This window comes from Anopheles ziemanni, chromosome 2, assembly GCF_943734765.1.
Source record: "Anopheles ziemanni chromosome 2, idAnoZiCoDA_A2_x.2, whole genome shotgun sequence".
Lineage (NCBI taxonomy): Eukaryota > Metazoa > Arthropoda > Insecta > Diptera > Culicidae > Anopheles > Anopheles ziemanni.
Window position 1 is genome coordinate 7,433,832 of NC_080705.1, and position 12,638 is coordinate 7,446,469.

The 12,638-nt window shown below is 44.2% G+C and overlaps 1 protein-coding gene across 1 annotated transcript in view; it reads left to right on the forward strand.

Annotated features, from left to right (window-relative positions):
* Window positions 1–881: 881 nt before the first annotated feature.
* The window catches only part of LOC131293061 (cuticle protein 21-like), a 39,579-nt gene continuing 27,822 nt past the window's right edge, over window positions 882–12,638 (forward strand). The window contains exon 1 of the mRNA XM_058321144.1: window positions 882–1,043. Within this exon, the coding sequence (XP_058177127.1) occupies window positions 882–1,043 (162 nt within the window). The remainder of the gene's footprint in view (window positions 1,044–12,638) is intronic.

Below are 12,638 nucleotides of genomic sequence, written 5' to 3' on the forward strand. Positions count from 1 at the left end.
CTCACTAGACCTACGTTCCCGGTTAACAAGCTCATAGAGCTTTCGGGTGTCACCAGACCGGTGGAGCTGCTCAAGGTCCTCAGCAGTTCGATGCTCCTGCGCTCTCTTTTTCCTCCTGCAGACCGAAACCAGCCTATTCCTGGCAACCCTATACTGCTCCACGTTGGCTCTCGTTCCAGCTTGGAGCATTCTACCCCAGGCAAAGTTCTTCTGGTCAGCGAGCAGCTGACACTCCGCATCAAACCAGTCTGATGTTCGTGACCTCATTCTAGCACCCAGACTGCTGGAAGCTGAACTTTCCACTGCAACGCGAATAGTCCATACCTCTTCCATTGGTGCAGTAGAGGCCTCATCCTCTGATGGAAGTGCTGCCTCTAGAGTCTTACCGTAGCGCACAGCCTCTTCAGTATCCTTTAACAGGTCACTGTTGAAGCGGTGCGCTCTAGCGACCCGGGGTTTGTAGACCATTGCTAGCTTTGATCGCATGCAGACACCGAGTCAGAACTCACATTAGGCTGCCGATAGCTGCGAATGTTCGTGACGTCCGAGAAAAAGCGGCCATCAATTAGCACGTGGTCGATTTGGTTGCAGGTACGTAGGTCCGGTGATCTCCAGGTAGCCTTGTGGATATCCTTGCGAGGAAAGAAGGTGCTGCGGACAGCCATTCCGCGGGAGGCTGCAAAGTTGATGCATCGATGACCATTGTTATTAGAGCAAGCATGCAGGCTGTGAGTCCCGATGGTTGCTTTAAAACACTCTTCCCTGCCAACTTGCGCGTTCATATCCCCAATAACGAGCTTGATGTCACGCCTCGAGCAGCTGTCGTACGCCTGCTCCATTAGCGCATAAAAGGCATCCTTCTCATCATCGGGCCTTCCTTCATGAGGGCAGTGTACGTTGATGAGCGCATAGTTGCGGAATCTCCCTTTAACTCGCAGCACACTCATACGCTCATTAATGGGTCTCCATCCAATAATGCGTTCCTGCATCCTACCCATCACTATAAAGCCAGTACCGAGCTCGTTGGTACTGCCACCACTTTGGTAAATGGTGGCAGCACACTGCCGAGGCTTCCACACTCTACTTCCTCTCCAGCAAAGTTCCTGCAGCGCAACAATAGAAAAACCGAGAGGGTTTATGGCGTCATATAGAAGACGATCAGCTCCGTCGAAGTTGAGAGATCTGCAATTCCAAGTCCCAAGCTTCCAATCATTGTCCTTTATTCGTAGCGTGGGTCTGGATCCGTTATTCCGATACGTATGTTGCATTATTTGTTCGTTCGTGTTCGTGTATGTAACAAGCCGACGACGGATAGTTCTTTCGAAAACTGATGGGTGAAGTGTTTCTAAGACCTCTCTGAAAGTTACCGTCGATTTTTCTGATCTCACGAATGATCTTAGCGTCCATACGTGCATCTGTTTTGCACATGTCTCCTCTACCAGGGCGATCCACCTACATTTAAAATGCTATTATGATTTTTCCTACCGTTGCCTTGTGGATTTCGTGCTTTGAATGAATTACTTGAATGTAAATAAGTGTCATAAAACACATTTTATGCTATGTAATTTCTTGTAACACTCAAATTAATGAGATGCCAAAACCTGATATTAACAAATTGTATATCTACAACCTAACATGAATTAAACACGTGATCATCATCTTCTTCTTCTTCTTCTCTTCTTCTTCTCTTCTCTTCTTCTCTTCTCTCTCTATATCTATAAAAATGGATGTTTGTATGTTCGTGATGCTAAAACTCAAAACCGGCTGGACCAATCTTGACGATGTCTTCGTATGATTTGTTTCTTTTTACCCAAGGAAGGTTTAGAAAAAAAGAGAATTGGAAAATTCCCAAAGTAAAGCCGGAAAATGGGAAAATTCGGTAAAAACGGCTTTTTTTCATATAAAAAAAATAAAATTTACCTTCTCTAACGAAAACTAAAAGACGATTGGACTTATCGCAACAAAGTCTTCGTATGATTTGTTCCTTTTGGTCCTATTAAGGTTTTGGAAAATTTTAATAGTTTCAACATTACCATGTAAAAGTCAGAAAATCAGAAATCTCGAAAAAAGGCATTTTCCATAACAAAATATGGAACAAAAAATGTTTGTTTGTTTGCTACGCTTACGTTAAAACCAGCTGAGTCAACCTTGAAGATATATTCGGATAATTTGTTTCTTTTTATCCATCGAAGTTTTAGATAAAAAGAAAAATTGTAAATTCCCTAAGGAGTAGCCGGAAAATGGGAAGAACTAAGATCGGTTAGTCAACAAGTGAACGCCTTGATCGCGTATATTTGGTGCTGAAAGGTGTTGGATGTATTTTACGGAGTGGCAGAAAAGAGGTGTGCTGTTTGTGGAAGATGGAAGATTGAATAGATTCTATCAGATTAAATTGTAAAAAAATTGCATCCAATGGTCCATAGAGCCTGTGGACTCTACATTCCCACTTTTTTTGTATGAAAACACCAACTTCATAAAATATTGGTCTATATTGTGTAAGGCATACAAAACACGTATGAATGTCAAGAAACAAGTTTACGAGTTTTTTTCTACTTGCGATTGCGATTCGGTTTCCAGATCCTTGCTTTATTCACAGTTAATTCGACCCACACAACACGAAGTCGTATTGAGTTGAATGAATTGAATCTCATATTAGTATATTTCGAATCGGAATCGTATTATGCATAGACAATGTACGAACAATGTATATTCTTTGTTGCATATGATGCCGATTAAGAATGTAATACGATTTTCTTTATGCATACGTATAGATATACGAGCAATGTACGGCTGATGTATATCGTAAGTCGTATATGATGTCGACTTAGAAAATATACGACTAAACATATACATTTTGAACAATATACGGTTAGCGCCTCCACTTTTGTCCGTATAGGCATTATTTTAGCATCATTTACGATTCAATCATATTGCGTAGAAGTACGATTATTTCAAGTTGATATTCGATTTACATGCATATGTGTTGTGTGGGGATATTGTTGAGCAAAACCAAGTCTACCCAATACGTGGACATTCAAGTGTGTTACCTTTTTGCGTTAGGACAAATTTACACAATCTACCCAAAAGGACTACCTTCTATTTGTTTTAGCCATTGCAGACAGTGACGGGTATGGAGAGTGCAACTTTCCGAGGTGAGGTCCGCGACAGCCGAGCGGTAGCGCCGGTTAGAAAATCGGCCCATGAGCGCCGGGGCTCACCACCTCGACGGCGTGGGTTCGAATCCCAACCGAGACCGGACCCTCCCCTGTACGAGAGGACTGACTATCCACGTACAACAGGGAAACAAGTCTCGTAAGCCCTTAACGGGCAGGCATGACCAAGAGGTCGTTACGCCAAGAAGAAGAAGAAGAAGTTTAAAATATCGTTGCACATTTATTGAGCAAATTCACATTGTGCGTTTTGAATTTTAGCCTTTTTAAAAAGTTTTTATGCATTCACCTTCCCGGATGTCGCAAAATATGAATCGGACAGAGATAAACGATAGAAGATCAGTAATGAAAGAGTGTGCTAGCAATACCCACATTTTTCGCTCCCAGATTATGACTGTGCGTTGGCGATCCCGTTCTGGCCCACTTGAACTAATAGCGTGCTGGTCTCCTTTAGCAGCTCTCCCGGGAGAGCGCTGTGTGACATTCAGAGATCGCATGTTGTGTTCTCTCGCAGCAGTGCAGTAGAACGAGAGTACTTCTTCAGTACTCATAGCAAACGTTAAAACAGAATGCAGTCCTACTCTTACTCCTTGATAATTGGTACTCGGACATCGCGATCCTGTTCACAGCAAAGCAAAACGAGTTGCGTCAGATCCTGCCGTAACAGGCAGTGTATTTCTACTCCTTCCTTAAGTTTGATAATGAATTATAACACTCCGACTCAACTAACTTATTGACAATTTTCATATAAAAGAATCATTCCTGTTTTCTCTGTTCATGTAATACTTCTTCTTCTTCTTCTTCTTGGCGTAACGACCTCTTGGTCATGCCTGCCCGTTAAGGGCTTACGAGACTTGTTTCCCTGTTGTACGTGGATAGTCAGTCCTCTCGTACAGGGGAGGGTCCGGTCTCGGTTGGGATTCGAACCCTTGCCGTCGAGGTGCTGAGCCTCGGCGCTCATGGGCCGATTTTCTAACCGGCGCTACCGCTCGGCTGTCGCAGACCCCTCATGTAATACGTAAAAGTATAAAATAAATTAAATGAAAAAATAAATTTTCAAAACAAAAGTTTTTCCCTAAACGTACTAAAAAATAAAAAATAATATATGTTAAATGACATATGCATTTATGTATCAGTTTTTCGTTTTTGTCGTTATTCGCATAGCATCGTAGATGGCGATCGAACTGAGAGCAATCTCGATGTAATGCGAATAACGATAAAGACGAAAAACTGATACATAAATGCATATGTCATTTAACATATATTATTTTTTATTTTTTAGTACGTTTAGGGAAAAACTTTTGTTTTGAAAATTTATTTTTTCATTTAATTTATTATTTCGAGGTGAAGTCCTTCATATTTTATGGAGTTTTCTTTTACCAAAGATAAGTTTACGATTATGGATATGTGGCGTACGAAGAAAGAACGTTTTTTTTTTAATTTATCGCCTGCATTTGAGACACTCCAACTGCAGTTTGATGCTTATTATGAACAATTAATTTCTCACCTCGTTTACCGAAAGCTTTCGGAAGACAGGCGGCACATCGGTTGCACTGCGATATCAGATCCGGTCCAGCCGGAAGGCAAACCACAGTTCCCATGCTGTTTTGACGTTAACCAGTTTAGAATAAATCGCACCAAAATCTAGCCGCTCCGGTATGCACTGTCACTTGTCACGCTAGTATTCATCACCTGAAGGGTCATCGACTGAGAGTCCTTTTTCAACTGCAAAAGCACCATTCCCACCCACTGGGCTCCGTTTTAGAGCGGTCCATTAATGATCTGCAAAGAGAGGGAAAACAGGAAAATTGTAAGTCCAAAATCCGTGCGTGCGAAAAACGTAAATCAGTGTGTCACTAAGGCTGATCGTTGATGCTTCACAAGCGCACCGGATCGATGGTGATATGACATGCAAAGCGAGTGGAACGAGGATAGTTAGTCGACTGCACCGGGCGGTACCACTTGACGGAAAATAATAAAATCGGGGTCGACTGCACACCTGCGGCAATGAATCTCTCGGAAGTTGGTCACGAACAGGGCCCTTCCCGGTTTCTTTCCCTAGCAGGTCGTTTTTCACACGACACGGTGCTTGAGTGACAATCAGACACGACCGATGATGGTGAGCGATGACGGATGATGGTACTCGACCGTCCGTGTCCCGGCTCAGGACACTCGGAACAGATGATTCCTGGATTGGACGGTGTTGATGATGGCCACTTGGTGTTGGACAATCGTCACTCGAAATGGGGGATGCATTTCTATGTCACTACCCGTGCGAATGGTTCATTTCAGAGATGGTTGGAACTGAACATGGAACTTCCAAATTGCTGTTGGTATTTTTAAAGTGTTTTATTTAAAATTTAAAAGAATCCCCGTTTTAGTAATTTAAATAGGAAAACAAACTCCTAGTCGTGGGGAGTCAAAATATTTCAATTTAGCTCTATTTCGCTTGTATGGAGAAACATAAATAACGAACAGATTTCCTCAAGCATTGGTTGATTTCTTAATGACATATATAATAAAAAAAAACTAGATAGTCCGTATGTTAATATAACTTTAAAAAGATATGTAAAAATAAATCGATAAATTTATAAATTGTATAAATTTCTATCGTTATTCGAAACTCTCTAAATATCATATGATAAACTAATATTTCTCGGAAAATCTAGAATATAGATTCGTCGAACTACATGAGTTCCGATTTCAAGAAAACTTCCCATTTCGAGTGGAGAGCTATCCGACAACCACATCTAAACAGGATACTCTCGCACATGATATCCTCTATTTGCCACCGAAGTTGTTGTTGATCGAAGCACCGAAGTGGTGATGTTCCCGCGAGACAAATTCCCCGGGGGCGGTGCAGCGCGAAACTGAATTACGGTTTGATGAAGCTGTTTATCGAATTGCGATTCGTATTTCCCACGAAAAACGAACCTCCGGAGCGACCGTCAATGAATGTTGTGCCTGGCGTACAATTAGAGCACCGCGATGTTGTTCAAGTTCCGCTTCCGCGGAGAGAATGGAGAATTAAATTAAACTCGAGTCAACAAACCCAACGCTTTCTGCTGCGCCCCCCAAGACGCTGTCCATCGATACGTTCCCAGTGTTCCCCCGGGGGGAGGAGGAGTTTCCGCACCGGAAAGCACAAAAACATTCCACATCCGGTGCCTTTCCCTTTGGCTGCCGGTGTGAAAATTTGCTGAGGCGTCGCGTTTGCCAAGTTTGAATAATTTATGCAAATACCTCCCCCGTTTAACGGCGATGAAGTATTTATGCACCAGGTCCCGGCACAAGTGCGCAAAGAGGATGCCCCGTCAGCAGCAAAGATGGGACGAAAAGTTGTGCCGGGTGTGCGACGCAGTAATGGCATTATCTTGGTACTAAAACTCCTCCAACGTGGAGGTCGTCGAGCACCTGCGATGCTTCAGCATAATCTGTAATGGTGCCCGATGGATGCGCGACGAGCGACAATTTTCGATATGTGAATTATCGATTCACGACTAAAGTTGGTCCTTGGCAGGATTGAACTCTCCATTCGAACGAATTACGCTCGCCACTATACGTGACTTTGATATGCAGATCCAATTATCGATGAGTCTTTACCAGTTCGTTATGGGCGACGAGAGGTTAACTAAACGATAATGGGAGCGAGACCAGCTCGAAAGCAATCTTACTGCAAGGAGGAAACTTTCCTGGAAGATTTCTGTGGGAGGAGGTGGAAAGTTCAATCTATATAATTTAAGAATGTTATTACGGTACTTAGTTGCTTTCCGAGGACACTTTTTGGGAACCGTCAATTTGTATCGAGTAGAGAAAGTTTCAATTGTGGGTATTTTCCCACTTCTTTCATTCAAGTATTTATGAGTTTTTAGAATTTCTCTTACTTAAAGTAACGACCGTCTTTGGTCATGCCTGACCCATTAGGGGTTTTACAAGACTTATTCCCTTTGCGTACGTGGATAGTTAGTCCTCTCGTAAAGAGAGAGAGTCTGATCTTGGTTGGTGTTATTTGGTTTACAATGTGATCTCGGAAAATAACTAAATAGTCGTTTTCAGTAGATGCTTTCATTGGTTTCGAATTTCCATCTATATTTCACCAAATTCTATCATGGATTTCATCCATTTTCCATCAAACCTCCTTAAAATTCTATCAAAACCTCCATCAACTAAAAAAAATACTATTTCTACTATTTCTTCTTCTCACAAAGTCTTGACTGCAACTGCCCTGTTTCTTTGCTAACCTTTTCTATGTGGTTTTACCAAGCCTTCTTTGATTATATTTTCTATTCTTTTCTGGCAGTTGGGCTTCGAACCCACGGGCCTCCGTCTCAACACTTAAGGCTAAAAGAACGTGGGCACAAACTGAAAGACTTTTAATTGCATTGCTTATAAAACATTCTTATGTCAGAGATCTTCCGGTCAGAAACCCAAAAACCGATGTTTAAGAACATTCCTTGATATTTTAATTTATCCAAAACCAAACTATCATAGAATGGTTCTTAAAGTTTGGCACATCCCTAATACTTTGTACAATGTAATGATGTTTTGCGGGATGAATAATGTTCCCGAGCTGTCGCTCTGCATTACGACAGTCATGATGCACCGATTATAAATTATGTTATCACACCCGACAGACGGCTATCCCATCGTGCCAGGATTGATTGACTTTCCCCCCTCGCAATGCACCGAGACCGTGACGGTCGAATAAAACCGGGTTCCTACTACACTACAGGGCCATTAACCAAGCTTTCGATTAGTTCTCCGCCTACCCGAGGCTGGAAAGGAAAAATAATGTGCAATCTCCTGAAGCTCTGACCGTAAAACCGGGGCAGGCATTAGCAGTGCGGGCACCTTTCGGGCTGCCCTTTTTCACACCAAAAGTCCTTGTGCATGTGCCTGTGTGTGTGTGTGCTTATTTGTTGCTCCCTAATCATAACACCATTAAGCATTCCACTCGTACACTTGCGCCAAGAGTAAATGTCCAAATGGGTGCCCGTTCGGCAGTCGGTCATGGTTGAAATTAAATTTTCCCACTAAGCACCAAATTGTGTTTGATATTGATAACCTCCAACCCCTCCCAGGTGCCGGATGATTGTTGAAATATTGTACAAATGCAGCCAAACTGGAGTGGGACTCGGTTCCACTCGAGTCCGATCCATTTCACTCACGCGATCCACCGCTCGGCTCTTCTGTTTCGCTCCTTCGCGAACCCATTATGATTAACGAGACACGCATGGCACATTACAAATCATGCTCTCTACTCCACCCCATCGGTTAGCGTTTATCCACCGGTTTGGCCGGCTTCCACGGAGTCTAATCGATCTCGGCTCAAGTGACCAACTGCAAACCATTTTCGGTGTTGCAAGCGAGACAGAGAGAGCGAGAGCACACACGCGATCGATCGGTCAATCGATTGGATCGATTGGTTGCAATTTTGAACCGTGTGGTGTAATTGCAACGAAATGCCATTAAATGCATCGATTGGATTGAAAATGGGAAAGGTGGCCCCAACAAACTGCCCACATTACAGACAGATGAACAGAGTGGAAATCAATCAATCAAATCACAATTATCAAAGATTTTGATTCGAGAAGAACACGCCATATGCAAAAACTCGCCGAGACCGCTGAAGTAATAAACTGTGTTTAATAAACCGTTCACGATTCGTGGCTGCAAAATGAAGCAAAAAAACGAACTCCAGCAACATTTTATGATGGATAATCGAGTTGAGCTGGATTTATGACACTCACGCAACTGCTCGCCCACGATATCCCGATCCAATCAAACCATCGGTCATCCGTGTTCTTCACGCCGCTTGAAGCATGCCTTGATTAAACTTCCTTCCCAAAGCCGGGGGCCCGGGATCGGGATTGGGTAATTTGTTCTCGATTTGCTCCACAACTGGTCTGGCCCGAAAGCTCCTGATTTACAGCCCCCGAAAGGTCACACCCGGCCCGGGCCCGGTCGTCAAAATTGGAGCAAGGTTACGGGGACAAACGGATCGCCCTCCTTCCTTCCCAGAAAAGGAAATGGCTCCGGAGTCGTCGGGGGCTCCCGGTTCGGGAAACTGGTTCGGTGAGATAACAGCGAAGCAAAAAGGGAGGCTGTTTTCCTGTTCGAATCGCGTCCGCTCGGGAAGAAAGACGGTAGAGTGTGGGACAGACTTTATTAAATTATCGTTTGACCTCCAGCCGAGGGCCCCCAAGATCCATCGCTTCAGATCGTTTTCTCCCGCACCGTCGTCTTGTCAACCTTTCCGTGGCACCGTTAAACGGCGTTGGCGAGCTGATTCCCTTTCGGCCGCTCCGGCACCGAGCGGACAATGAACGCTAATAAATTATGTCAACGTTTTCAAGTATTCAATTATGCTGTCTCCTTGCGCCGTCTGCTTTCTGTTGCCGTGTTTCGCATCCTTCCTGCAATGCGACACCCGGTTGTTTTTTGTCTTCTCTTGCGCCCTTTTCGGTGCGTGCGTAGCTGGTGCCCTTTCTTCGGCGCTTTCTGCAAGCCGGATGTTAAACCTTAACCTACGCCGCCCGCCCGTCTGTCCGACCCCTGGTCTCGCGCGGATTGCTGCAACGACGTTCACTGCTGCTCCATATTTCTTCCACTTCTTTCACTGCTGCCGCTGCTTGACGCAACATAAACCTGTCCACCTGTGTGTCGCGTCCGCCCGTCCAACCACCCGTCCCTCCGCCAGCCACGCGTTCGGAGTTGGTCATAAATTAATCGAGCTTTAATCATTCCTCTCTATTCCCTCCACTACCTCTCCCTCGCTGGTGGTGAGGTAATGCGGTTGTAAGCCGTAGCCGTTAAGCACACACACCGAAACATCGCCGTGCGCCAACGCCGCGCGATCCGGGCGGAATTGATTCCGTGCCGTGCGTTCGATGGGAGTATGAAAGGTCCTGCGGAAAACACCAGGGCGTGCAGTGAAGCGTGGAATTGATGGTTACAGGGCAGTATGGAAAACAGGAGGGGGGCAGGAAAAGGACGAACCGGGAACGATCGTTGCTGAGCTCGATATGATTTATTATCCTGTCGATTGGCACCCATGAGTTCACCAAAAGCAATTATGCTTTGTATAGAGTCATGGTTTTTTCTTTATTCGTTGCGGGAATTTGCCAAAACGGAACTGCCATTATTTATTTTATTTTTTGTTTACACACTTTTTAACTTCTTCTGTAAAACGTAATTGAGCTTTTAATTCATATTTCTTGAGGTACCACTTATGACAATTTACTTAATACATTAGCCGATTAAGGACACGTAGAGAAAAGTTATAGAACAAGAAGGGCTTAAGGAAAACCCACGGAAAATTATGGACGTAACTTGTTCCTTCATACGTCGAGATAATTTTCATTTGAAGTCCTTTCACCAACTTTTACTGTCCATTTATTTCCCAACGACAAACACAACATATCCCTGTTGGTGGTATTTCTGCATGCATGAGGTTTCACACCGTGGTTGTGCCCACCCACAAGCAAGCATAAATCGAACCGAAAACATTTGCGGTACATGATCGGCCACAAGCAGGAGCGGGAGGCAAGGACACACGCACACCCAACAGCGAGTGACCAACAAATTGCTTTTCATAGAAAATTGCTGTTGGATTACCATATGAGAGTTTACTCCAAGTACAACGTGCCGTACGAGGGGAAACAAAAACTTCCTGTGGTCAAAACATGAGTGTTCGATCGGGAAACATAAACATGAATATAGAGCGAACCTATCGATTTTAACTATGCTCTGTTATACCCTCTAACCAGGTGCACTTTGTCGGAGTTTTCGTTTTCAAATGCAATTTCCCACCATACGACCGAAATCACGATACAAACGAGGACGAGGCGTGCTGATGATGATTTAATTTCCAATTTGTTTGCAGCACCGTCGAGTGCTTGATTTTATTTTAATTGTTTGCCATCTCATAATGATGTCGGCAGATGGGAGTGCATCGATGCACCCGTTGTGGCCTCAATGATGCTTCCATTGAGCGTTTCCGTTTTTGTTGAAGTTGGAAACAGAATTGACATTGTTCACCTGTCATCATCTACAAACAAAACATCCGTAATTGAGTGGGTTTTTGATGTTATTTTGTTAAAGTAGATTTACCATTTATCGAACGCAACACTTTTATGCTTGTTTTCTTCTCGCAAGCTATACGCATTTTCACAAAAACGCGATTTCGCCACATCTATTGGGTTTTATCTTACTTACGGATGATCCACAGTCATGGCGTTCTTTGATCATGCTGTTTAATATTGTTTTCCAATATTTGATATTCAAGCCGGCAACCTTCATCGGATACCGTGTTTGTGACATCCCATCATTAAAAGCTGTACGGCTGAAAAATCCGTAGGGTTTTTAATCGTAATTCACCAAATCTTCGACGGTGTAGAAAGCTGTTTGATGTAGCGTCCCTGGGAGGTACACACCCACTGGCAAACATTTCCGAACAAACTTCACCTCACCGTAGGAGGAAACCCCTCCCTTCCTTAAAGCTCCTCGTTGGTTTGCTTCTTGTTTGAGGTTTGCTTGCTTCACAAGATTTTCTTTTTTGTAGACTTACTCTTTCTCTATTTATTCTAACAGAAGAATTGAATTTGTTCGGTAAAGTTCTCGTAATGTAAATTGTAAGACAATTTGTTCTAGCCTTCTCATTCGTCGTTGTCGTCGTGCTTCTGGGAGGTGTCCTTGTTACCATCGGTTGGATAGAAATATGATCTACGAAATTCTCGAATACGCCACCGTTTTCAAGCGCTTTGATCCGATGGTTGCTGCCAACGGGGGGAAAAAGGATGCGATATCAAACACGGCGTAGACAAACAATATTTAAAACGTAATCATCTCGTACCAACTCCCATTCTCGGAACTCGGAGCACAAGACACCATTCCTCGTCCTCGGAGGCGACGGTTTGCAGATCCCGCCCGGATGAGATCGCGATTGGGCAAAGGGCAAACGATCAAGACCGTATCACTTCGATGTGCCCGGAGTTGGTTTTATGAGATTTTAATTAACCCCCCGGGGAGCTTCGTCGAGGTTCACCCCGAGTCGAGGTTGTCGTTGGCATACACACACACATAAAGACTGGGGCTGCACTTGGCTGAAGAGAAGCCGCAGCCGCGTTTCGTTCACGTTCGTGGCCAACGTTGCCAGGGAAGGATGGCGGTCAGGTCGAAAGCGATAACCGTCCGTGTCAATCATTCTTTCGCCACCGGCTCACGCTAACCGACTGCTCGTGGTCGCCGGCGGATGCTGTGATGTTGTCTGTCAGCCGGCCGACACTTGGCAGGACATCCAAATGCAAGGCCAGTTCTTTCCGAAACGACGCAGGCGTTGCATAATTATCCGCACCCCACCTTGAAGCCGGTTCGTGGTTCGAAGGATGCTAAAGAGTTGGCGCAAGGTAAATACAAACCGGAAAGGAAATGTCATGGAAACAACGAGCAAAACACGTGCTTGATGTG